We start from the raw sequence: 26,079 nt of genomic DNA on the forward strand, positions 1-26,079 counted from the left end.
GGACAGGAAATCAGGACCCTTTGTAGACTGTTTTCCACATTGAATTTTCTACATTACAGTGAAGGGCCAGGCACCAATGAAACATTTTTATTTTTACTCCCAAAGTCCAGTTGTTCGCTTCTTTATGAAGTTCAAGGCCTCAGTGCCCTCCCAGCACTGCCGTTAGACCATTACAAGGACCGATAGTCCCCGTGCAACCATCCAGGCAGCCAGCTGTTTCTGTCATTTCTCATAGTTTCTGAAGTCATTTACTGGCTCTTCCTGCTGACTTAGGTAATTTTATTGCCTTTTCAGGTCTCTGATGGAGTTGAACACTAGATAATTATTGTTAGTTTTTCCTCATTAACAAATTCAGAAAAGAAACTCACATAAAGAGGTATAAAGTGTATAGGGTTGAGAGACATCCAAAGACAGTTTTTGGTTGGTAATGCAAGTTGGGATAGAAAGTGAGTTAGAAACAACACGTCGAACTCACCAAGATAGAATAAATAACGGAGTATTTTCTCTGAATTTGTCAAATGTTAATGGACTAGACGTTGCTAATATAATTATTGCCTGTACATATTTGTACATAGTTATTGTACTTATTGTGGATAGTTTTTCTATGTTAGTTATAACCTCTTTATTTTAGACAAATGGGGGAAATGTTGTGATATCTTGTTTGTGTTCTGACAAATAAAGCTTGCCTGGAGATCAGACAGTGGAGCTAGCCGCTAGTTAACCATAGACGTCTGAAGGTCTATACAGACAGACAGGAAGGGTTAAGGTGGAATGGAGACAGGTGTAGGAGGAAGGGGCCACTTGTTGCCATTAGGCTGCTTGGCTAGCTTAGATCCGAAATAATCACACAGAAACTGTATTAATTAAATTACTGCTTGGGCCATTAGCTCTAGCTTCTTACTGGCTAACTCTTACATACCAGACAGGTTTGAGAAGTCAGAAAGGTAAGAGGTAACTGTGGCTGGTCCTTTACTTCGCTGATCTTTCAGCGTTTACCCTATATCTGACTCCAGGTTTTTAAAATCAAGACGAATTAGGATCATGTGCCATGCTACATCCCTCCTAGAGCTATTGTCTGTTTTCCCTTTTTCCTTCTTTTGAAGAAGACAAAAGCAAATCCTCTGCCTATCTCAGTTGTGTCTGCCATGCCAATGCCTCTAAAACTAGGTTCTAATTGATCTTAATATTAAATACCCAGAGTCAGATATTAAGGGATGAAAGCTGAAAGATCAAAGAAGCAAAGCAGGCAGCCACTAGAGTTCTTACCTCTATTGACTCCTCTAACCGAGTGGGCTGAGCTCCTGTCTCTATGAATCCTCAGACTGAATGAGCCTGAGATTCTGTCTCCACACACCTTATATTCCTGGCTCCACCTCCCTAGTGCTGGGATTAAAGGCATGTGCCTTCCAAGGGCTGGGATCTACGATGTGTGCCACTACTGCCTGGCATTTATGGTTACCTATCGGCTAGCTCTACCCTCTGATCTTCAGGCAAGCTTTATTTGTTACAGCACAAACAAAATATTACCACATCCATCTAACTTTTGCTGAGCTCCTATAAAACACATGAGACAAAGGGGTTGATACAATGGGTGCTGATGTTGGAAGTCTAAATCTTCCATGGAGAAATAAAATCTGTAAACAGATTCTAACTTAGGCTTTTTCCATTAATTCATAGAACTTAAACTAACCCACACCTTTTAATCTACATTCTTTTAAGTGGTTCGGTTACCTTTACTCTGTACTGCCCATCCTGCTTCCTCAACATCTAACTGGCGACACCCCATTTCTTCTTCCCAGCGCTCTCTCTGTCTAGAAGTCCTACCTATACCTCCTGTCTTCCTGTCTTTTGATGTCATCCGATGTTTGCCACTATGCAGCACGAATGCTAATTGGTATTAATAATAAAAACTCCGAGTCAGATATAGGGGTTAATGCTGGAGATCAGATAAGCAGAGTGGGCAGCCACTAGAGTTCTTTTACCTCTACCAATGCTCAGACCGAAGGGGAGATCCTGTCTTCAGACGGCATCTGTCTCCACCAAACCTCAGACTTGTCTGCCTTATATTCCTCTCTCCACCCAGCCATATCACTCCTGTGTCTACTTCCCTAGAGTAGAGGCATGTGATCCGTGCTGGGACCATCTTTGTGTGAACTCTGTTTCTCTTTTAGACAGGTTCAATCTTGTGTAGCCAGGTAGCCTTGAACTAACAGAAATCCCTCTGCCTCTGTCCTGAGTCCTGGGATTAAAGGTGTGTGGCACCACTGCCTGGCCTCCACGGCTAGCTCGGCATTCTTACCTTCAGACGGGCTTTATTTGTTAAAACACAAACAAAACATCACTACACCACTATCCTTTTGATCTGCCCCAGGCTTAAACACCTCACAGACACATTCACCAGTCCTGAATACAGGGAGTGGGTACAGCACTCACAGGGCTCCAGCTAACACCAAGCCAAGTGGGTTCACCATGAGCTCCAGAGCAGCTGTTTGGAAACAAGAGAAAAGTCATTATGCAAATTAACCATTTACAACTAATCAGTCTTAAATAGAAAAAGCCAGGCACTGAGCGGAGAAAGGAGCAATGAATCGCTGGTTCTAGGGGATGGAACCAGGCTCTTCAGCGCTAGCTAGGCACCCGGGCCTCTGTGGTCACACAGTTCGCTCACTACCGAAAACCGAGAGCTGGGCACATATGTCTTAGTCACAAACCAAGTGTGACATGTATGAGATGCTCCCAGTGCCACATTGAAGACACAGAGGCTTCTGGGGGGGGGGGGGGGGGGGAAGGGATCGGACCAAGGCCACATAGTCAGGAAGTGCTCCTCAGTGGGCATGAGGGTTCGTCACTATCCTGCCTTCTGTACCGACTCCTCCCTCAGAGATAGACTACAGCGCGGGCGAGGACACTGAGATGGCAGGGCAGGCACAGTCCTAAGCATCCGTCCAACATCCGAGTGATCCACACCGAAAGACCGCTGCAGCTGCTGAGACGGGCAAAGGCAGGCGCCACCACGCCTGATGACGTCAGGTCAATCCGGAGGATCCACACGGTGGAGACAATGGGCTCTCACAAGTTGTCCTCTGACTCACACATGAGCGCTGCGGCACACATGGTATACATGGGCACACATATCAATATATCAATTGGTTAATGCAAATAATAATAATAATAATAACAACAATAATAAAGACAACTGGGAAAGTACTGAAAAATAAAGATTTAATAATAAATTACAATCCTTTTATCTTTATAAGACTTTAATAACAATTTACCCCATCATATTCCGATCCAATCTTTAAATATTTATGTATCATACTTTTTGTTGAGTCTGGGCATGTCCAACCTTTTGACATTACAACATGACATCATCTACTCAAGGACTGTGTGATTATGAAAAAAGTCACACAAAGTCTTATAATATTTAAATATGTTTATGATTCTGTGTTGGGAACACACATGGCCTATGGGCCATCGGCTGGATGTGCTTTAATGTCTTGCTTGGTCATTTCATAAAAATAGCTTCATATTTAAATTAAAACAAAAGCCTGACATAAGGAAAACTATGAATTTTCATTTGCATTAATATCTGGTATTATATGTAAACATAAGCTGTATGCCCATTTTTCAGAAAAAAGAAGCCAAAACAAAGACTGGTGGGATTTAAAGAGTGGAAAAAGCATGCAGACAGAACCAGGGAACCTGCTGAGGGTAGAAAGCTCCCAGGTCTGCAGAAGCCGCTGAAGGGGCTCGAAGCCCACAAATGCCACCTGCCTATTCCTGAGCTCTGGAAGGCACACGTCTTTGAAAGCAGCTGGATTTAAGTCTAGTGTGGCATGCGGAGAAAATGGCATCAAAGGTTGGACTATAAATCTCCCTTATTCTCAAGTCTCTGGACGTTTAAGAGCAGGGATATTGATGGGCCCGCTCCCTCCTCTTCTTTCTTCTTAGAGCAGATGTGTGATTCATGGATTGTCCTTTAGTGGCTCCGTTTTTATCTTATTACTTTTCCTTTGCTTCTGCTTTCTGACAGTTCTGAAAAGCAAGGTGCTAAATTATTTTATGGAATGAGCACAGTGAATTATGTAATTATGTTGGAGTTTAATTAACTGGCTAACCAAATAGGAAAATAGAAGACACGAAAGAATTTACTGTGTAGTAAGCATAAATCCTCGGTGTCCTAACCATGACGACAACGAAATAGACAGAGGCCTGATCAAGCAAAATGTTTCCGAAGACATTTCTTTAAAAGATGGTTACTACAGATTTAGAACACGCTATTCAGGACAGACACACCACAGAAGTGAGCAGCCACACCAATGGGCTTGTCTCTCTGCTACATTTATACTGCTCAACTCAGCACTTCCATTTCCAAATCCCCCAATTACATTTCTCTCTCTCTCTCTTTTCCTTTTTTTTAAGAAGAGGATTAATACATGCGGCAGTCAGCAGGGGCAGAAAAATGAAACAGCACAACAGGAAAAAAAATGACCGCACGGAAGAGGGCCCATTCCTAAAGCCCCAACGCTAATCTTCCTCTCCTCCTAGGTGTAAAAATGCCAGCAAGCAAGTCAAGGGATGTCCAGCTTTTGTGTCCTAAGCTTCCTGAAAACAAGCCTCTAAATGAACAGGCTGGAACTGCCCCTCTATGACATGCCCAGCAGAACAGGTCCTCTGCTCTGCTGGTCTCAGAGCCAAGATACAGACAGCCTGTGGTGCAAGATTACTGGGTATCTCCTCTCTATGCTGGCAGAGCCGTTTACTCTGCCAAGGACTGGGCTGGCACTCACAGCACTGGGAATCACCTGGAAATGGCCTGACTACTTGGCAGCATCAGTCTTGAGAGTCAGAAGCCATGACTCTCATAAGACGTAACAAGCTAGGCCCAGCTTGGTCTTCCCAGAACCAAACCTGGGTAAAGGGCTTCATGAAGAGTCAGTTGACTAACCCGAGGAAGCCAACCCGGGCCTTCCTTCTTGTTCCCTCAGTACAGTATGTGTCCCGTGTGGGGAAAATAAAATGAGCGAGCGTAGTCTTGAAATTCAACGAGCTAGGGAACTAAGCAAAGCAGATCTCTCCCCCTTTCCCCTAATTTTTTTTCAGGTGAAAAACTTGAGGCTGTGAAGTTCTAGAATTATCCAAGGAGAAAGGGGCAGGGCCAGTCTGACTCTAGACTGTTTCCATGCTCTGACAGTGACTACTAGCTAATAGAACGCCAGCCCCACAGGTCGCTGATAGACATCAGCTGTGTGCAGGTTTCCTGCCACTCAGCAGAGCGCTGCTTGACTTATAGCGTCAATATTTTCTGCTATGGCCAAGAATACGCAGCAGCAGCCCCCCCAAAACTTTACTGTTTATTGTTTCTTTGCATATTACATAAACCTCTTCTTCCAACCAGTCATTTTCTTAAGTAGGATACTTTCCTGATAAGTAAGGACTTAGCAAATTTAATGAACTCAAGTATAATCTCTAATAGAAAAATCAATGAAGCCATGTGTCTCTATTCAAATTTTAAATTTCTCTTTGGTTCATCTACTCATAAGCGGGATTAAAAATGAACCAGAGTTCCCCAGGGAATAAGCAGAAGAAAAAGAATTTAAAAGCATTCACTTGTAATGTAAATAAACAAAACTTTCAAGCGCTAAGTATGCGAGCGTGGGTGAACTGGCTGAGTAAAATTAATCATTTCAGTTTCCTTAGAATTATCCTGACCTAGCATTCGTCCTCTATCCGGCAGGATTTATGTAACAGACACATGAGCTTCCACCACAAGAGGGAGCCAGCACCATTTTAGTCAGTTCACAGCCGCAGAAAAATTTAACCATAGAAAAACAAAATACAAAAGGCAGCTGTAAAATGCTTATGACTAAAAAATATTGCATGCCATAGCATGCTCAAACGTATCTTAAAACAGCTGCTATATATAAAGGAAGCGCATTCGTCAGGGCTGGAGAGGTGGCTCGGTGGTTAAGAGGACTTGATGCTTTTGCAAGAGGACCCAGGTTTGATTCCCAGCACCCATGCAGCAGCTATAAACATCCATGACTCTAGTTCCAGGGCAGCTTCTGGCCTCTGCAGACACCAGGCAGGCACATGTGCACATACATATGTGCAGGCAAAACAGGCATACAGATAATCTTTTTAAAAATACGTATTTTTGTCAGTTTCATTATGCAGGTTTTTTAGAAGGCAAAGACAGAGTCTAAAAGAGTTCTCTGAGTGAAGAAAGCAATACTACCTAAGGACCACCAGGTACATTACACCACAGACACTCCAACAAACAGACTAGTTCCCTCCTTCCTTCCTTCCTTCCTTCCTTCCTTCCTTCCTTCCTTCCTTCCTTCTTTCTTCCCTTCTTTCTCTTTTTTTTATTACTTTTTTTTTTTTTTATAGTAAGCCAGGTTCTTACTATATATCCCTGGCTGGCCTAGAACTCTAAGATCTGCCTGCCACTGCTTCCCTGGTGCTGGGAATTCAAGGTATGCACCACTATGCCAGGCTAAACCAGCTTTTCTCAACAGTAGTAGAGAGCCTATAATCCATTAGTAAACATCACAAGTCCCAGGCCACTGGACCATACAGCAAAACTGTCTCAAAATCAAAATGCACACCAAAATGAAGATTCAGTTTTCATATGCATTAATTCAAAGAATTAAAGGCATGTTAACCCCTGACTGTACTCAAAATTACACTGTAAATGATACATCCATCCTAGACCAAAGGCAGATAGATGGGTTGTATTTTTATTATTGAAGGCTTCTAAGGGTAAAAAAACAAAAATTACAAAATTCTCCATTTTTTTTTTTCTTTTTTGAGATAGGATTTCTTTTAACAGCCCTGGCTGTCCTGGAACTCACTCTGTAGACCAGGCTGGCTTCAAACTCATAGAGATCCACCTGCTTCTGCCTCCCAAGTGCTGGGATTAAAGGTGTGCACCAGCACTGCCTGGTTCATTTAATTAGTTTTTTTAAAAAGTATTCTTCTACTTTGAACTACTCAGTAGAAATAATTACAAAGTAAGTTTATGAAAAAGGCATTCTAAATAGGAATCACAGTTCAACAGACTGGAACTGTATGGAAAAAGTCTCTCTGGCTATAAACAAATAAATAGAAACAACTCTAACATAATCATAGTAACAAAAACTTCAAATACTTGTCAAATTTTTTGTCTTATCAATATCATCAGGCAAACTTTTACCATAATCTCAATTTTCACATAATGTTAAATTTAGCTATTTAGTCATCTGCACAAAATATGTGACACCAAGGTTCTATTTTGTTTTCTAATTTAAATCACTCAAACAAGAAGACGTGATTCCTATCATCAATTTTAATTTTTTAAAAAAGGTGTATTCAGGGGTTAGAGAGATGGCCCAGTGGTTTAGAACACAGGCTGCTCTTCCAGAGGACCCCTGCTCACTGCCCAGCACCCACGTGGAAGCACACAATAGCCTTTATCTCCAGCTCCAGGGCATCTGAGGGCGCCAGGCACTCATGTGGCACATAGCCATGCACGCAGGCAAATCACTCAAACACAGCTCAAATAGAAACATATCACTTGCAGTAACCCAGTGGGTACATATACAGTAGCAGTTTTTTTTCTAAATATGCTATAAGTACTGATTATTTTTCTTTTTCAAGACAGGGTTTCCCGTGTAACAAACAGCTCAATCTGTCTTGGGACTGGTTCTATAGACCAGGCTGGCCTCGAACTCACAGAGATCTGTCTGCTCTGCCTCTCGAGTGATGGTATTAAAGGCATGTACCACCACCACCCTGCAACTGAACTAATTTTACTCTGCGTTATCAATGTCAAATGTTGGTGGGAGATGTGAAAATAATCATGGGGGGAAATAGCATTTAGATATTTATTTAAGTAGAAAGCACATGTAAATGTTCTTAAGAGGTGACAGAATTTACAGAACTAACTAGCACTAGCATTACTTCAAATATTGTGGCTTGTTTGCTCATTTCAGTTTGGTTAAAGAGATCAAGCTGTAGTACTTGAATCCCACATAAACCGGTAACTTCTGTTATAATACAATCAATTCGACCCTTTTCTGCTTTGGAATTCACACTTTTCTGTTATGGAACGGTTCCATCCCATCCAAGATGCCTTTTTCCTCCTGCCACCAGGTGTCTGCCCTGGTCCTCCCATACAGCCAGACCCGAGTATCATTTCCTTCAGTGAAGTCTGAATTACAATTACAATAAAATTACAACTTCAGCTGGGCAGTGGTAGCACACACCTTTAATTCCAGCACTTGGGAGGCAGAGGCAGGTAGATCTCTGTGAGTTTGAGGCCAGCCTGGTCTACAAGAGCTAGTTCCAGGACAGTTCCCAAAGCTACAGAGAAACCTTGTCTCGAAAAATTAAAAACAAACAAACAAACAAAACCAAAAACTTGGCTCCTGGAAAGCTTGATGCCAACAATCTTTTTTTTTTTTTTTTACTAGAAAGTAAAAGAACTCAACTAACTTCTTAGCTCTCTTCAAGGCACCGATGTTGGGACAACTGCTGCGTTTGTGATCCAGCGCACCACAAATAAAGCAGCCATCTCTAGGGCCTGCACAGGAATGATCGGGGAGCGCACAGCGATGGCAGGTGCTACAATGGATCCAGGCTGTAAGAGAAAAACTGAGTTTCAGAAGAGGTTCATTAACATAATTTTTCATTTCATTAACTTCTGAGGTAGGCTACAGGAATAATGTTGACTTCAAATATTGTAGCTAGTGGGCTTAGCTCATTTTAATTTGGCTAAAGAGATCAAGGTGAAGTGTTTGAATCCCACATAAACCAGTAACTTCTGTTAGAAAGCAAACAAATTCAGCCCTTGCCCAATACATCATGAGCTGACAGCAGCTGCCACACACAGTAGAGGCTGGCTCAGAGGCACAGTGCCCAATGGAGCCAGATGCCACACTGACATGGGCTAGCAGTCAGCTTTCCCCGTGAAAGACATGTGTGCAGGTAATTACAAAAGTCAATGTCGGTCTCTGCATTATTTTCCTTTTATGAACATAATAAAAATTCTATTTACATGAACAGAACTAAACATGTTTTTCCGGGATCTCGGACACTTACAAGGCTTTACACACTTTCCGCAGAGAAAGCAATGGCTCCATTTCCTGCCATCCTACAAAAACAAATTTTAAAATGTTCAAGTTGTTATAAAAGCCAAGTTCACAATTAAAAATTAAAATGTCTTATTAAAATATGTGTAAATTATTCATTCCCTATTTCTCCCTTTCCTGGGCTTCACAATTAAATACTCTGATTCTAATTTATGCATTTCTCCACTTAACTCAAATGCCTCCTTGATGGGCCTCAATTTCCTTAACTATGAAACTAGATTTATCCAAATGATCTTGAAAATCCACTCTGCTTCAAGCCATCCAATCTTCACAAAGAAGGACGCAAATGAAAATTTCAAGAGAATTAATGATTCCATAATTTTATGTTCTCTATACTACATAGCCCTTAATGAAATTCATATTTGAGAGCTTCGTGTAATTTAGCAAGATAGATTACAGGTTACTACTTGAGTTATTTTTTTAAAAAGTGAAATAAAACATACCTAGAAAAGTACATTCAATACATATGTACACTTTACGAATATTAAAGCAACTGCTTATCAAGAATTGGGGCCTCTTGAGCCCCGAAAACCTCCCGGCGAGGTTTCTCACCACAGCACCCCTCCTTCCCATTGGATAGACAGACCTGCTCTGAGTTTTGTGACCCTCATTTCCCTAGTCTTGATATTTATCACCCATTTGCATATTTCTAAATAAGTTTTTTCCCCATCAATTTTAAACTTTATACAACCTGGGCATAATACAAACCATTTCTAAATTAATTGAAAATAGTTGTATGAACCTAAACTTTTCTTTGGAAAATAATTTGTGCTGTTTAGAAAAGTTAAGCTCCATGTGTTCTTTCTGAGTAAACTGAGTAAAGATGAAGAAAGTGGCTGAGAGGTCATCCTATCTCCTTAAAAATAAGCAGGAAGCTTGGTCATTATTGCTCAAAGTAGGAAGCAAGCAAGATGTCCTTCGGTAGGTGAATGGTTACAAACTGTGATACACCCAGACAACGGGAAGTCATTAACAAGAATGAGCCATTTAGTCATGGAAAGCCAGATAGGCGCTTCAGATGGCCATTTCAGGTGAGAAGCCAGTCTGAGAAGCAGCACGCATGCTGTGTGACTCCAACATTATGACTTTCTGGAAAAGGTAAAACTATTGAGACCGTAGGATCAGTTGCCCCAGGTTAGGGAAGGGAAGGGTGACCAAGCAGTGCATAGAAGATAGTGAAGTCACTCTGGATGACCCCACAGTGGCAGAAGCCAGCCATTATATATATTCATCCAATTAAAAGAACACACAGCACCAAAAGTGAACCCCAAAGTAAAACATGGACTCAGGGGTGAAAAATAAGTGGGTTCATCAACCGTCACCCAAGGTATACTCCAGTCCCACACACTAATGAAAGAAGGCTGTGCAGGGAATAGGAAGGATACACGCATCTCAGTACCTTCTGTTTCACTGTGCAGCAAATCTAAAACGCTTTCAAAAACAAAGGCTCTGGAGAAAAGCACAAGAACTAAACCCGTCAACAGGAGACAGGTCTCTTGTTCTGTAGCAGCTGTAAAAGAGCAGAGAGTAACCACCCCTACCTCTCGGGGGCTACTTAGGGACTAAAGTGTTAACCCATGCAAAGCTCTCAGGAACAAGCCTAGCACAAAAAAAGTGCATGGTACATGTTACTAATCACTACTTCATCAGAGCGGCAATGGTATCTAATGGTCCAATGCCTGATTTGTAACATCGTAATTTTACCCTTAACAGACATATAAATTCAGCACTTAGTGCCTTATTTGAAACACTCTTGGTAAGTACCATATGAAAATGATTGAAATCGCTATTTACAATGATGAAAGAAATTAAGTACCTTAAAAAGCCTGTTTTAGGGCTGGAGAGATGGCTAAGTGGTAAAGGCATCACCAAGCCTGATGACCTGAAATTGATTCACGGAACCCACATGGTAGAAGGAGAAAAACACCTCCCCAAGTAGTCCTCTGACCTCCACATGTGCCTACACATATACACCGTCCACACACAAGATATTTTTAAGCCTACTGAATTTTTAATTAGAAATAAGGTACTACTATTATTAAAATATAGGAAGTGATAATACATATGAATTCAAGTAGTAACAAAACATTTTTTCCCCAGACAGGGTTTCTCTGTATTACAGCTTTGCTGTCCTGGAACTCACTCTGTAGATTAGACTGGCCTTGAACTCATAGAGATCTGCTTGCCTTTGCCTCCCAAGTGCTGGGATCAAAGGTGTGTGCCACCACCGCCAGACAACAAAACATTTTAAGAGTAATAAAATTATCAAACTAACGTATAACAAACACTCACATAAAAATATTTTACATAAGAGAACTATACCTTGGATGTGCAGGAATTACAGTGCACACAGTGCTGATTCTCAAGAGAAACATATCTCTGACAGAGAGAGCAAAATCTAGAGAAACAAAAAAAGGAGCTGCATGGATTCATTGAGATTCACAGAACAGACAAAGGTACTTGCTCCAAAAATTGGAGGTAATCAGAATTCAATTCAATGTGAAATTCTGGACCAAATCTAAGAGCAATACAAGAACCAACTGATTCAATATTGAAAGCATTTTACTGTTAGGTACACAGAATTGCATTTTCAGATGACCTGTCAAGTTCAAAGTGGTCTCACCTGTATCCTTCTTCTGCAGGAAGGATTATTTTGTTGGGTGGAATGTTGGTGAAAATCCGCACAGGAGACTGTTTTCGACCTGTCTTTCCATGTTTGTAAAGTGTGTGGTTATCGTAGTCTACCTAGAAAGTAAAAAGAAAATTCACTCAAATGCACCAACATTCTCTAAGCCCCTTTAACCAATAAACAAAGTGATGCCAAGATACAGTCTGAAGCAAGTAGCAAATAAGAAACTCCTAAGAGTACTCACAGCCAATCTCAAGAGGCCTCTATAGCAGGGGCATCTCATTACAACAAGGGTAAGATGTGTTACAACACACTCATGTTGGTGGGCCAGGGAAATGACTCTAACTCTATCTAAAAGGTTCCATAAGAAAGTTTGGTTTGTAATTAAGAACTTTATTTCTGATGCTAAAAACAAGGCCTTTGTTTGAAGATGCCAGTGTCACTGAGATGTTCCACTTCCTTGGAGAAATGTTTGTCATTCACCAAGTCAAAGTGCATCCTCAGTCTGGCCTTCCACCCATGACTTGTCCTTTTACTTTCCAATGGACAGAGGTTAGGTGTCAGACGAGGGCTTGACTTGTTAGATGACCTTAGACATCCTTGTGAATGTTTTTAAACTGTAAAAGGGGTCATGGATCCTGACGTTAAGAGCTGCTGTGAGGTTCAACACTTAGCCCAGAGTCTGGTATAAGGCAGAAGATGAAGTGAGCACACTTGTGCTTCTGCTCCACACCAACACTGACCTCCCCTAACGTCGGAACTTGGCATTTCAGCTGATTATCTGGACAGTCCAACAAGCATTGTTTTGTACTCAAAATTCCCTGTCTTCCTTCAGCCTATTGCCCACACACATTCTCAGTGTGGCTTTTGGTCTGTTGTAAATCCACGTAGCTACTAAATCTGTTGTGTTTTTGTTTGTTTGTTCATTTGTTTGTTTGTTTAGCTCAGTAATACTCAAAGTGTTTGAGCAACACCAACATTACCTAGGTCCTGTTAGAAGTGCAAATGTTTACTCAACCTAGCACCAACTGCATCAGAAACTTTGGGAGTGGGGCCCAGCAGTTGGTTTTTAGCAAGACCGCCCTGCACACTCAAGCACTGGTTTAGATCACCCCCAAGAATGCCAGGAGATGGTTATGAGCTCAGGACAGCTGGATCCTAACTCCCATATGATGTGTAATGAACTGTTCTGATTAGAAACAAGGATACCATGATAAAAGATTGTTTATAAACAAATAAACAAACAATAAAAAAGAAACAAGAGTACACATAGGAAGCTGGAACAGACCAGGCTTGCAGGCCAGCTATTTAATAAATGAAGCCCAAACATGGAGGGGAACCATGACACAGAGACAGGTGTTTTTTAAAAGTAATTTTTAAAACGTTTTCTTAGATTATTCATACATGTATACAATGTATCTTGATCATAGCCTATCCAAAGGGAAATTCCCTTTTAATTCCCTCTGACCCCATCACAATGCTCCCTCCTCCCACTTTCATGTCCTTTAAATATATCTACCCTCTGAGTCCAATTGGAGCTACCTGCATGTCTGCATGGGCATTTGAGTATGAGGTCATCATTCAACGTGGACAATCTACCAGCAACTACACCCTGGAAGGAAAATGATTCCTGTCTTCCAGCAGTCATGGGTTGCCAATAGTTCCTCAGCTAGAAATGGAGCCTCCCAAGCCACCCTCCCACCATGGTAGGATGCTGACAGTTGCCGATAGCTCCTCGGCTAGGGAGAGAACCTCCCAAACCACCCTCTCACCACAGTAGGATGCTGACAGGTCTTGTAGAGCTCATCATGACTGTTTTGGGTCATGAGTGCTCTGGTCAGGTCATGTCCAGAAAAACACTTCCCAGTACTCCTCCCAGCCTCAGACGCTGCACTCTTTCTACTCCTTCCATGGTGTTTCCTGAGCAGGTCAGGATGTTAATAATGTGCACGTCCCACTTCAGGGGCCCATGGGAGCTGGAGAAGGCAAGCGCAGTAGTGGTTATGACAAAATACATCATATGAGAGCACGTCAAGACCCACCCCAGGTGCATGAACTGGGTTGGGAGGAGTGGCTGGGTCCTACCTCAAGTTGGTATCCCAGACCTTGTTGATTCCCCAAGGAAGGTTTTACCCCCTCTGAGGAGTGGATGGGGGACAGGAAGGGGAGAGGTGGGGGGGGCGGAAAAAGGGGAGGGAGGGGGGACCTGGGATAGGTATGTGAAATGAAAAGTAAATTTTTTAAATTTATTTTTATTATGTATACAATATTCTGTCTGTGTGTATGCCTGTAGGCCAGAGGAGGGCACCAGACCCCATTACAGATGGTTGTGAGCCACCATGTGGTTGCTGGGAATTGAACTCAGGACCTTCGGAAGAGCAGGCAATGCTCTTAACCTCTGAGCCATCTCTCCAGCCTGAAAAGTAAATTTTTTAATAAAAAATATGAAAATAAAGAGATTCTCAAAAGAATACATTTTTAAAATTACGTATAAAGTTCCACTTAGAAGTGCCTCAGAGGTCCCGTGTATCTAAGTCTTGCTTCAACAGTGTTTGGACGGAACAGAGCCTAGGACTCCCTCTTTGCTGGCTTCCAGCTGCCTTTCAGTCTTTCCAGCTGCTTGAGGACCATCTCCTCGCCGCCTTCAGCTCCCAGGACCAGCCAGCCGTCTCTGTGGTTAGCTCCATCCTACGGATCAGTCACGACCTCCCAGATTCATCAGAATTACTCCACCAAAGTGGAGGCTGCCATGAACCACCTGGTCAACTTGTACCCATGGGCCTCCTATACCTATCTCTCTCTGGGCTATTATTTTGATCAGGATGACACGGCTCTGGAGGGTGTAGGTCACTTCTTCCACTGGCTGAGGGCACCAATTCAAGATGCAGAACAATCGCGGGGTGCACTTCTCCGGGATGTGCAGACGCTGTCTCAAGATGAATGGGATAAAATCCAGGAGGCCATGGAAGCTGCCTTGGCCCTGGAGAAGAACCGGAATCAGGCTCTTGGAATTGCATTCCCCGGATCCTGCCTGCACAGACCCTCACCTCTGTGACTTGGAAAACCACTTCCTGGATGAGGAGATAAAACTCATCAAGAAGATGAGACACCACCTGACCAAGCTCCGCAGGCTGGCTGGGCCACAGCCAATGCAGATAGCAATGCCCAGCCACAGAGTGTCCCTTGGAGCGGCTCACTCTCAAGGACTAGGAGGCCTTGCCTTCCAGGGGCTCCCTTCTCTACTCTGCACCACCAGACTCAGGACCTCCATGGGAACCTTTCAAGCCACTAGGCAGCTTTGTAACTGCCCTGGAGCGCCCACCCCCAAAGTCGTGGACCAAGTAAAATGAAGTTTTTTGAAATACCAAAAGAAAAAAAAGTTCCATTTAAGGCTGAATACTTGATCTCCACACTTGCAACGAACTGTTAAGGGCCAGGCTTTTAATCGTTAGACTGCCTGCCTCTCTCCACAGCTCTGGTTTAACTCAGTGTTACCAGGTTTACAAGTAAATGCACTCCCTAAGGCCCACTAACAAGCTCCAGCAGTGAGCAGAAGCTAAGTAGATAAGACAGGGGAGGGCAAGGGTCAGGTGAAAACCCCAGGGTTTCTGACTGGCTCCCAGCAGGGGCATCCTCAGTCATGCCTTATGGTCCATCAAGGTAGGATGGAGACCTCTACTTAGGCGCAGCATCCCAACAAGGGAAGACTAAGTTAGATAGCATTTGCAGCCCTATGCTCAGTTCCCACATTTTAAGAGAGACACTGATAAAACCGGCTCACTTCTACTGAAAATAATAGCAATGAATAGAATTTATAGTTTAACAAATTGGGAATGTTTGTTCAGAAAAGACAGGGAGGAACTGACAGCTAGTTCATAACTGAAGGGTATCATATGGAATAGAAATTAGACTTATCCTTTATTGCCTCAGAGAACAGAACCAGGAGCAATGGCTAGAAGTTAATGGGGAGCATATTTTATCTCAATATGAGAAAATTCTCTAACGATTAGAGCTATTAAATAGAGTTGCCTTGTAAGGCTGTGGGGCTCTGCGCCCCGAAAGCATCCCAGTGAAGCTGGATGAGTGTTTGTCATGAATTTGGCAAAGAGGATTATTACATCGGGAAGTTAGCCCAGGTAACCTCTACGTTTCTTCTCAACTTCCAAAATCCTTTGAATATATGTTACCTATTAGAGGCAAGACACGAAAATAGATTTTACTTAAAAAATCAACCTAAAATAGTAGTTGAAGTAATTTTCTTTTAAAGGGATTTAAATTGATAATGTCTCCCCAGTGTACTCCTTTGTGAACTCAAATACATGTGGCACCTTATTAAATTCAACAAAAGATATTTTGCACGTAAACTTACGAGTGTCGTAAGAAAAACCATTCTTCCCAAGAGAATCTTATGGAAATTTTCGAAGGCTGGAGAGTTATAGTGTGGGAAGACTTCTGCTGTGTGGGATGCTCTGTGCTCTACAACAGCAGATGGAGGGGCACTTTCTTTATGGTTTCCCAAGGAGCCGGAGAATGCATGTGTCAGGAAGGTGGCTGATTGCTCGATTTTGCATAACCTAATTGAGATTATTATTATTTTTAAATGCGGGTTTGTTGTGCTAATTAACTATAAACATATGGTATGTAAAACGCATGCTGCTAGAGTAAATTAATGTACCTCTAACATACATCCATATTTCATAGCTTCATCCACACAAATAAACCTCCCGTGGAAGTGCTGTAAAGCAAACACAATTTTGCAAATTGCCTATCGCTATTGCTAGAGCTGATCCACCATGTTCCCATCATTATCCCTGACATCTCACTCACAATGATGATGAGAGGCATTTTCAAACAGAAAATTTCTCCCACAGAACTGATTAATGTGATGAAGTGCTGTATAGAAATGAGGAAAAGGACAAAAATCTCTGCAATTCCCAACTTTTAATTTGAGCCATACGCAAATATCGTCCGCAATGTGAGACTGAAACTAGTTATATGGAACACTGAGGCCTTAGTTGTACCTACTATGTTCCAGGCAGTACGCCAGGCCACCCTAGCAGCTGTACAACTCCCCGAGGACTATGTTCTGTATCGTTTCACTAAGGTCTCAAGACCATGCCTCAGCTCCTACCACCACGGTCAGCCTTGTAGTCATAACCTCACGTCCTTGGAACCCCAACTTAAAATTCCCACATAGACCTCATCCTGCTTTTTACTCAATACCTACTAAGTCTTTATTATACACTAAATTTCAAGAATGTGGTTGCCTCCCCCCACCTTTTTTTTGAGACAGGGTCTCACTATGTAGCTCTGGCTGTCCTGGAACTCACTATGTAGACCAGGTTGGCCTGGAACTCAGATATCTGCCTGCCTCTGCCTCCCAAGTGCTGGGATTAAAGACATGCCCAAGTTGACATCTTTTAATATTCAATAATTTCTCAAAATTCCTATCAAAATATTTTCTTTTCTACTGTAAAAAATAAGCTACAAAAGGTGTACTACACAGGCTGATTATAAAAAAAATAGTTTTGACAAAGCAAATAGCTCTAATTTCAACACGTAAGATGCGTTCCATGTTAAGATATGAAGAGACATGAGAGAACATTCCAGGAGGGTTGAACTGTGAAACCATCTCACTGGGATGTGATAATGACATAAACACTACCACTCCCTGACCCAGCTCCTAGCTCTGCATCCTGTGGCAAACATTACTAATCAATCCTGTTAGCTTGTCACACGAGCCTGGCAAAATCTGAATAGCTCTAGACAGTCACTACTAGAGGAGTCTCCGGCTCAGCGATGCTGAGGGAAGCCTGTCTGCTGTCCCTCTGCTCTTCCAGGCATTCACTTTACAGGTGAGGAACAGAGATCTAGAAAGCCAAGCGGATCATCCCAGGTCAGGAGACACACAGTTTTCCTTTGATTTAGATTTGTCTGTGGTGCTGGGGATTGAACCTGGGGCCTCAGGCATGCTATGTTCTGTCTTACAGATCTTATTCTCAATCTTCTTTCCAGTGGTTGGCTTCTGTTTTATGAAAATCACTGCTTTGCTCCCAGACAGATACACATGCCCTAACCTGAACATTTTTTTTCAATAACATAGTGAATTGCACAATTATTTCCAGTAAGCTTAGGCTGTCAACTATTCCCCAAAGCCCTTTCCTAATGACACAGGCAAGCTAAGAAAGTGACATGAAAATGACAAGTCTACATTAACATAATTTGTCTGCCCTATTAAAGAGCTGCCTTCTTTTGCCCCATCACCATTTCAAATTCTTGCTACTTCTCTGTATACAGATGCAACCACCTTCCAGGTACCTGTGTTATCCAATCTTAAGTTCACAGGTATACAGAAAAAAAAAGGCTGAGAAAAAGTTCTGCCTACCTTGGGACTACCTGAATGATGACCGTGCTGATAACAACAGCCCGGACTCTCTGAGTGTGGAGACTGCTCCACTGTCCACACATTACCTCGTGAGCCATCTGTCATCGTAGCTGCTAACATCACTATCGCCATCACCATCACCACCACCACATTCAGTTCACAGACAGGAGCGCTTCAGAGAACCCGAGCAGCTGAGTCAAGACTAAGACGCAGACGGCCTCGACGCCAGAGTCTGTGATCTTTTCATTCAATCGTTTGAAATATACGGGACACCTACTGTGTGCCAACCATCACACCAGGGCACCCTCCAAAGGCAGCAGGTGCCACTGAGACTGGAACCAGTTTAAGCTAGCGGACGTCTTTAGATTAAGTCAGCTGTGTCTGCATTGCAAATGCCAATTCTAGAAACAGTCCTCCCTCAAACAAGAACAAAACCCTGCAAGCTTGAAACAGCTGTGGAGGGAACCATGATGTAGGCTATATTTCACCTAGAAGTCAAGGTTGAAACGGCTTACACTACCCACTTTTGGAAAGGACCCTGTTAATATGGCTCAACAGCCATAGAAATGCCAACCACACCTGAGAAAATAATCCAATTTTCAAAATTTCTACAATGGAAAAATTCTATGCGTCAGAAATGCTTACAGCAGTTTCATTTATAGTCCCTTAAAGACAGAAGAAACCTAAGAATGAAGTGACAGCAGTCAGTTAAGGAAGTAATTAGAAATTATTAAATAATGATTATATAGCTACCTTTAAAAGTATGTCCTTTTAAGAACAGAGAAGAATTCCAGAAAGTCTTTTAAAACTGGCATTGCAGGTGCAGCCCCCCTCCACCGTCCCTGCAATATAATCTTCACGATGGCATGTGCCTTTGAGAGCAGACAGATGAGAGACAGTGCTGTCTTGCAACAGCTGGGAAAGACATTTACAATTTCAAGGCTGAAAACTTCAGTCAGTCAATTATTCAGACACTCAAAAGGAAAAATGTCTGTGCACACAGAAGAAACAGTGCTAACTTGGTGAACACACCAGGTAATGGGGACAAGAGGGTTAACTTTAGAACCCCAGGAAAGAAAGAAGTTAAGGGGCAGAGTGAAACTTTCTGGGCCTTGGCCTGTATTTAATCTCTGGCAGTGCCAGGAGAGATGCTCACGTCAGTGGGCCGGCACGCTCATACACAGATCTCCACTGCTCTAGACACCCCACTCCTTTTCCATAACCTGTGAACGGAGCACAGCAACATTCCCATTGTGGTCCTGGGGCTGGTGCTAACGAAAGAGTAGATCAGCTGATCTAAAACCTAGCTGCACTCTGCACTCACCTGGGATACCTGAGAAAGCTTTTTTTTTTAAGGGCTTTATTCTCTGATTTTGTTTGGCTAGGGTGTTCTGTTTTGTTTTGAGTGTGCATACTCAAGAATCTGTATTTTTAGCAAGTGCCCTAGAAGTTGCAGACATTAGGCCAGAACTAGCTTATACACAGTACAATTTCATTGTTGATAATAGTTCAAAACACTTTAATTTACTAAAATCAATGGCTAGTCTTATCAGAATATTCCAGCAGCACAGCCATTCCCCAGCCGCACCGGAAGACAGGGTGTTACTATACCTGGTAATCCAGCATGCGGAAGCTTGGAAAACACTGACAAATCCGGGACTCAAAAAAATAGGGGAATATCCAGAAAATGGGCAGTTCTTTGTAACTGTCATCTAATGAATCACACAGAAAAAAAAAAAAAATAAATGGATACATAAAAGAAAATAAGAAATCAATTCTAAAAACAAAACTAAAGTTTTCAATAGACATTTCAGTTGTTCAATACATATGTCTGTCATACAGAAAGGGAATTCTTACAACAGTGCCATTCTGCCTTGAGCGTTCCCAAAGGTTAATGAAATTTCACATGTCTAAAACAATGTACAGGCTTTACTGCTCTGATTTGTGATCATAAGCGCAGCACACAGTAAGTGGTATTTAACAATGAGCCCTGCTTCAGAATCCCTTGAAATTCTGTCCCTGAAGCACACTCCTTACAGCTCAGCTAGGAGAGGCCTGTGCTCAGGCCTGGACACTCGTGGAGTTTAGCAGCTCCCAGGCTAGAACTGCATCTAAAACTGAATGGACTCACTAATGGGATAATGGAATAAAACACTCTGAAGTCTCCAGGCACGTCAAACTGAGAATTTTCCCCACCTGTTATCCCACCTCTAGAGCTGGAAGTCTATGTTCTGTTACTGCTGATTGCCCACTTGGGTGTCCAATCTCCGTTTAAGTCATGCTGAGATTCAAGGCTCTGGGCCTGAGGTTGATAACGTTCTGGTTAGTGTTTATGACAACTTGGCATAAGCTAAAGTCACTTGGGAAGAGGGAACCTCAACTGAGCAAATGTCTCCATGAGATTGGCTGCTGGGCTATTTTCCTGGTTAATGGTTGATACGGGAGGGCCCAGACAATTGTGGACAGTGTTGCTCCTGGGCAGGAAGTCCTGGGATGTATAAGAAAGCAGGTTGAGCGAGCCATTTGTGTGTGTTGGGGGGGCAACCAGTAAGCAAATCAGTAAGCAGCCTCCTCCATGGCCTCTGCATCAGCTCCCGCCTTTAGGTTCTTGCCTTGGCTTCCCTCACTGGACCGTGATTCAGGACGTGTAAGTCAAATAAACCCTTACCTGCCCAAGTTGCTTTTGGTCATGGACTTTATCACAGCAATAGAAAAACTTTAGGGACAGGAAAAGTAAGGACCACGGAACTCATTAATCTATTCTTAGCATTTAAGCAGCACCTGGACACAGCGGCCACTAAGCATTTTTGAACAAATGACGGCAGTTAACTGTTGTGCTTCACAATGCTCTATAACCTTACATAACCTTACAACTGTGTTACTGAGAAGCCATTCGAAAACATGAGTAGGGTAAAAGGAAGTGTCCCAGGATCATGGAGTTCGCCATGATCAAATCAACACGCTTTTAAAAAGAGTCCGGGAGCGCATACTGCATCGTGCTGGCTTGGCTAGTATTCACAGGAAGCAGATACATAAACCCATGCTCATTTTACAGCAATTTAAAATTTAAAAAAAGGTACCTTGGCTTTGACCTTCTTTCCACATAGCAATTAACTTCTTGAATGTAATAGCCAGAGGTTCAACCAAGCCACCAAAAGGAGGGTCTGTCACCATAATCACTCCTTCCCCTTCCTCTTCCTGTAAGAATGCCTTGCACACTTCAAGGGCAGCCTGGAACAAATAAAAAGTCATTTCTAAATTAGAACCAGAGAGCAGCCCTTTATCCTATTGGGAGAATGCATTAAGCTTGGTCTCTCTCAGGACTGGAAACGTCACCAAGTCACCCTGCCATTGCAGAGTCCCTCAGTGACATCCAAAGTCTCTCTTAGTCACTCACGTCAGATTTTATCTTTGGGTCCCTGGATAAGCAGGTTTTTAAATTGCAAATTCAAATACCATCACTATCAGACAACTACACATTTCAAATAGTTAAATTAAAGAACTAAATTTAGTAACCCAAAGAAGAGAAAGCCGTCACCCGTGAAAACAACCTACACATTCAATTCAACAAACAGGAGCAGAGGCGGTGCTGAGCCTCGAGGACACGAGGAGGCCAACTATGGTTTCTGCTGTCTGTCTTGTCTACTGCCACAAGTTCAGCTTAAGAACTGCTTCGAGTCAGCAGGTAAACATGCACACTCTGAGTACTAGGTGAGCAGCAGACATAGGTGAGCATGCACAGCAAGTCCACAAATGGCAAACCCCATCTGGTCCTGGAAACTGCGCCAATAACACACTTTCCCACCAGGCTGCGGTGTTTCCAGGAGCTGCCAAACTAACCACAGCCTTACAGGTTTACCAGTTTCTGCTGTGAGCTCCATTGACAGTATCACTATGATACTCTTAGTTAGTCTACTGACTTGGAAGCAGCTGGCAAATCAACACCTTCAGTATTCAAAAAGCACAAGCTTTTAAAGTTACGTGGAACTCTAGACTTTACTTAACCCAGTAATGCAGCATCAAGGATGCAAACCACTTCCTCACCCACAACCCTAATCTCATGCCTCCCTGCCCCCCATCAAATGGTCACCAACCACTCCACATCAGTACCCCACTAGCCACACCAACGCGGCACTTCTAGGCCTCACTCCTCCCCCTGCCCTGTATTCTTCAGAGTGGTTCACAGAGCAGGCTGGCCTTGACTGGCATCTGGGAAGGGCTGCAGAGTCCACCCCCACCTCCTTCCCGTCACTAACCTAGCTAAGAAATGCTGGTAGGTGGCTTCAGCTCCCATCCTCCTCTACACGGACGGAATCAGTTCTTAAATGCAGAGACACCCTTTGGGAAACAGTGGCACACACCTAACTCTAACTGCTGTTCATTGCGACCCTTGAGTTTGGTGGCTCTCGTAGCCGAGATACATCCCATGGCAAACTGATCCCGTTGGATGGAAAACTATGTTTGCTACATCACAAGACTCACGTTTCAAGCCTAACCAATAACTCAACATTTGCGCTCATGTCCCGAAAGCTCTGCTTTCATTCCATCACTAGCTAATATCTCAGAGGACAATACAAAGCTAAGCATGAGTTCCAGTTCTAAAACGACCGACTTACAATACACCGCCAAGGATGCTTCAAACTGTTGCTGATATCCAAGCCTGACCTCCTGTCAGGTGTGACTATTTGGTTGGTTAGATTTGGCTCAAGGACTAACGAGAGCTGCAGCTAGGAACAGTCATGTAGGTAGCCTGATCCGTTTCTCCTCGGCGATGTTAGAAACAGCACCTTGAAAGTTGCTTTTCCCCTGCAACTTTCCTCTGTGTTAGAGCTTATTTGTTTGTTTAAATTTATTGTGGTCTTAGCCTTGGCTGCCTGGAACTTGCTCTGTAGACCAGGCTGGCTTCAAACTCAGAGATCTGCCTGCCTCAGCCTCCTGAGTGCTAGGATTAAAGGGTCAGTGAGCCAGCATTCCCAGCTCTTACTTATTATTTTAATAACAACTTTAGGTCATGGAAAAGCAAGAGAAAGGTACAGAGTTCACATGCAGTCCCTGTCTGGAATATGCATTTAATTAGAGTATGGTAGAAAACAAAGGAGAATTTGCCCTTGCTAGGGGTTCAGGGGAGGCTCGAGGAAGTGATTTGGAACAGAGAGCTCTAAAAGTCATCAAAGCAAAGAAGCCAGGGACCAGATGGAGCAAAGGCCCTGTGGTGGGGTCACTAGACTAGATGAAGGTGTACAGCGTGCATCCTCAACACAAACAGCAAGGCCAAGGCCAAGGCCAAGGCCAGGTGAGGCAGGAAAGGTTAGCGGAAGTCAGAGCATGTGGCGCCCCGTGGGTCTTGCCGAGTGTGGCACGCTCAAGTGTAATTCCTGCACTTAGAAGGCAGGGGCAGGAAAATTCCCTCAAGTCCGGGCCAAGCTAATCTATTGTACGTGGTGAGTGGCAGGCTGGGCAGACTATATAGTGAGACGCTGTCTGAAGGAAAACAGTGAAAATGGAACAGCGGCTCCCCCTCAGCTGCTCAGTAATAAGCAGTGAGGGAGACTGGCAGAACTCAGAGGAAGAGCACCTGTCTAGCACACCCGAGGCCCTACATTCCATCCCCGGCACCACTAGACAAAACAGGGAAGATACACTAAAAAATAATTATAACAAAAAGGTGCTCTCGAATTTGTTAATCAACTATAACAGAAGAAGGAGATAGTGGCCATAAATGTTACCTTTCCATCAAAGAAATGATGGTTGAACATGTTGTAGCGGCAAAAGCTATCTTCCAGGTAAAACTGCGAATACCTGTAAAACAATTCATTACCAAATGACGTACCCCGGCACATATAGCAAATAAACAAACTTTAAAATAGATTTTTAAACCCCCAATCACATTTTGATTAAATTTCATCATCTTTAGTTTTTTAAAAATAAAGAATACCTTACAAAAAAAGTTAAGTGAATCTGTAACGGTATATACTGAATTTATTTTCTCAAGCAGGCCAGTGCAAAACCAAAGAATAATTATACATAAGATACAGGTTCCAAGTAGCTGATGGTATAGGCCTGTAAGCCCAGTATTTTGGGAGGTTGAGGAAGGAGGACTACTGCAAGTTTAAAGCCAGCCTGGGCTACAGAGTGAGTTCAAGGGCATCTTGGCGAGACCCCATCTCAAGTAACAAAATAAGGGCTGTGAGTACGGCTCAGGGACAAAACACCTGCCGGATTGGTATTCCTGAAGCCCATGTTCAACTCTCTGAACCACGAAACCAGCAAACAAGACAGATGCCCTTATGGGCCAGACCACCACACATAAACAACTGGGCTAGACATATCGTGCAACATAAGTTTGCGGTGTGTTTATATTTAAGATATGTCTCTCCTGGTTAGTAGTTTCTTAGAATCTTATTTTTAATTATGTGTGCGTGTGTGTGTCTATGTGTGTGGGTTTGTGAGAGGTGTCTAGCCTCCGGAGCTAGAATTATAGGTGTTTGTGAGGTGCCTGATGTGAGTTTCCACAAGAGCAGTATATTTCCTTCTGAGCCATCTCTCCAGTTCCTCGTGGTTAATCAATTTAAGGAAATCTTAAGTCAACATTTCTGTTCAACAGCTATTATTTCTTCTGTGATTAACAAAAAAGCACTTAATGCAAAAGTTTTCCTTGTCTAATACAAATTAGTTTAATAAAATATATTTCTCAATATAATCCTGAAAGAAGTATGAGCATTTAGTGTTTGCTGAATTTGTGCCAGGAGAGAAGAACATTTATTTGCTGAATGAATTATTCTATTCTAACCACTACTTTAAAATACCATCAAAAATGAATCAGAGTACCAGCTTTGGGAATTAACATTTTAAAATTTATTTTTGTTTTTTTTTTGCTAATTTGCTAAGAAAATCTCATACTGCATAATGGCTTTAGTTTATATTTACTTAATTATGTAGAAGGCCAAATCTTTGTTTCCCAGCTGAACTACCTGTTTCTTCATTTGTGTACCTGGGCCTTGCTGTCTTTATCACTGTTTCCTGAGGTTTTCACACAGAAACTTTAGATACTTCAAAAAATCTTGAGCTTTTTCTATCTTATTATAAATAATTCACATATGAACCATGCCATCCTTGTTGGAAAAACTGACAAAACTAAAAAAATAAAAAGATCAGAAATGCAGCCTTACTTTCTACCTCCTGGAAAGGCCGTGGCGCTGACCCCGCTGTGTGGAAGGGACCGCACAGCGCGAGCGCCCCTCCAGCGGCCAGCCTGGTAACGGTGTGGGCTTGTGATCTGGTTCGAGCTCGCCGTCCCTTGTTTACTTGCAACCTTAGGAATCAGTCAACCTTCTTGAGCCTCAGTTTCTTCATCAACTTGATTGAGCAAGTAAAACAACGATACATAGCACTCTAAATGTGTATTTACTTTAATAAATATTAGCCGTAAAAACTTCTGTCTTAATGCCACCAATACTAAAAAATCACGTTTTCATTCACTGTATCATAATCTAAACCCATTTTTCCTTGCTCCACTCACCACTCCTTAATGTTATTTAAGATGCGGTCAGCATATCTGCTGGTTTCATAAAATATTGATCTGCACTGAAGAAGTAAATAAAGGCTTGAGTGCCTTAGGAACTGTCAAACCACCACACCAGGCTTACCGGCCATTTCCAAACCACTATTAGTAAACAAACACATCCTCCAATCTAATTAAATTTCAAGGGTATTTTTCTGAAAGGGTCTTATTCGCTTGTTTATTTTTTCCATTTTCTGAGACAGGATGACAACATTCTGTAACTCAGACTGCCCTGGAGCTCACTGGAGCCCTGGCTAGCCTTGAACTCACAGTGGTCTTCCTGCTTTAGGCTCCCAAGTGACCGGAATATACGCATGCACCACTGTGCTCTACTTTTTATTGTTTAACCAATACTAGTACAGAGAGCTGT

At 42.7% G+C, this 26,079-nt stretch overlaps 1 protein-coding gene across 2 annotated transcripts in view; it reads right to left on the bottom strand.

Moving 5' to 3' along the window:
- Window positions 1-3,205: 3,205 nt before the first annotated feature.
- Window positions 3,206-26,079, bottom strand: part of Zcchc4 (zinc finger CCHC-type containing 4) — a 42,797-nt gene continuing 19,923 nt past the window's right edge. The window contains exons 6-13 of one of the 2 annotated variants that reach the window (XM_038312190.1): window positions 23,875-23,947; window positions 21,229-21,379; window positions 19,760-19,860; window positions 11,758-11,879; window positions 11,457-11,532; window positions 9,085-9,136; window positions 8,479-8,623; window positions 3,206-4,035 (exon numbers count right to left, since the gene is read on the bottom strand). In XM_038312190.1, coding sequence (XP_038168118.1) covers window positions 3,966-4,035; window positions 8,479-8,623; window positions 9,085-9,136; window positions 11,457-11,532; window positions 11,758-11,879; window positions 19,760-19,860; window positions 21,229-21,379; window positions 23,875-23,947 — 790 coding nt within the window. In that variant the 3' untranslated portion in view covers window positions 3,206-3,965. Of the gene's footprint in view, window positions 4,036-8,478; window positions 8,624-9,084; window positions 9,137-11,456; window positions 11,533-11,757; window positions 11,880-14,186; window positions 14,744-19,759; window positions 19,861-21,228; window positions 21,380-23,874; window positions 23,948-26,079 lie in introns of those variants that run through there. The other variant, XM_038312191.1, reaches the window with a different exon arrangement.

Source organism: Arvicola amphibius, chromosome 1, assembly GCF_903992535.2.
Source record: "Arvicola amphibius chromosome 1, mArvAmp1.2, whole genome shotgun sequence".
Taxonomy (NCBI): Eukaryota; Metazoa; Chordata; class Mammalia; order Rodentia; family Cricetidae; genus Arvicola; species Arvicola amphibius.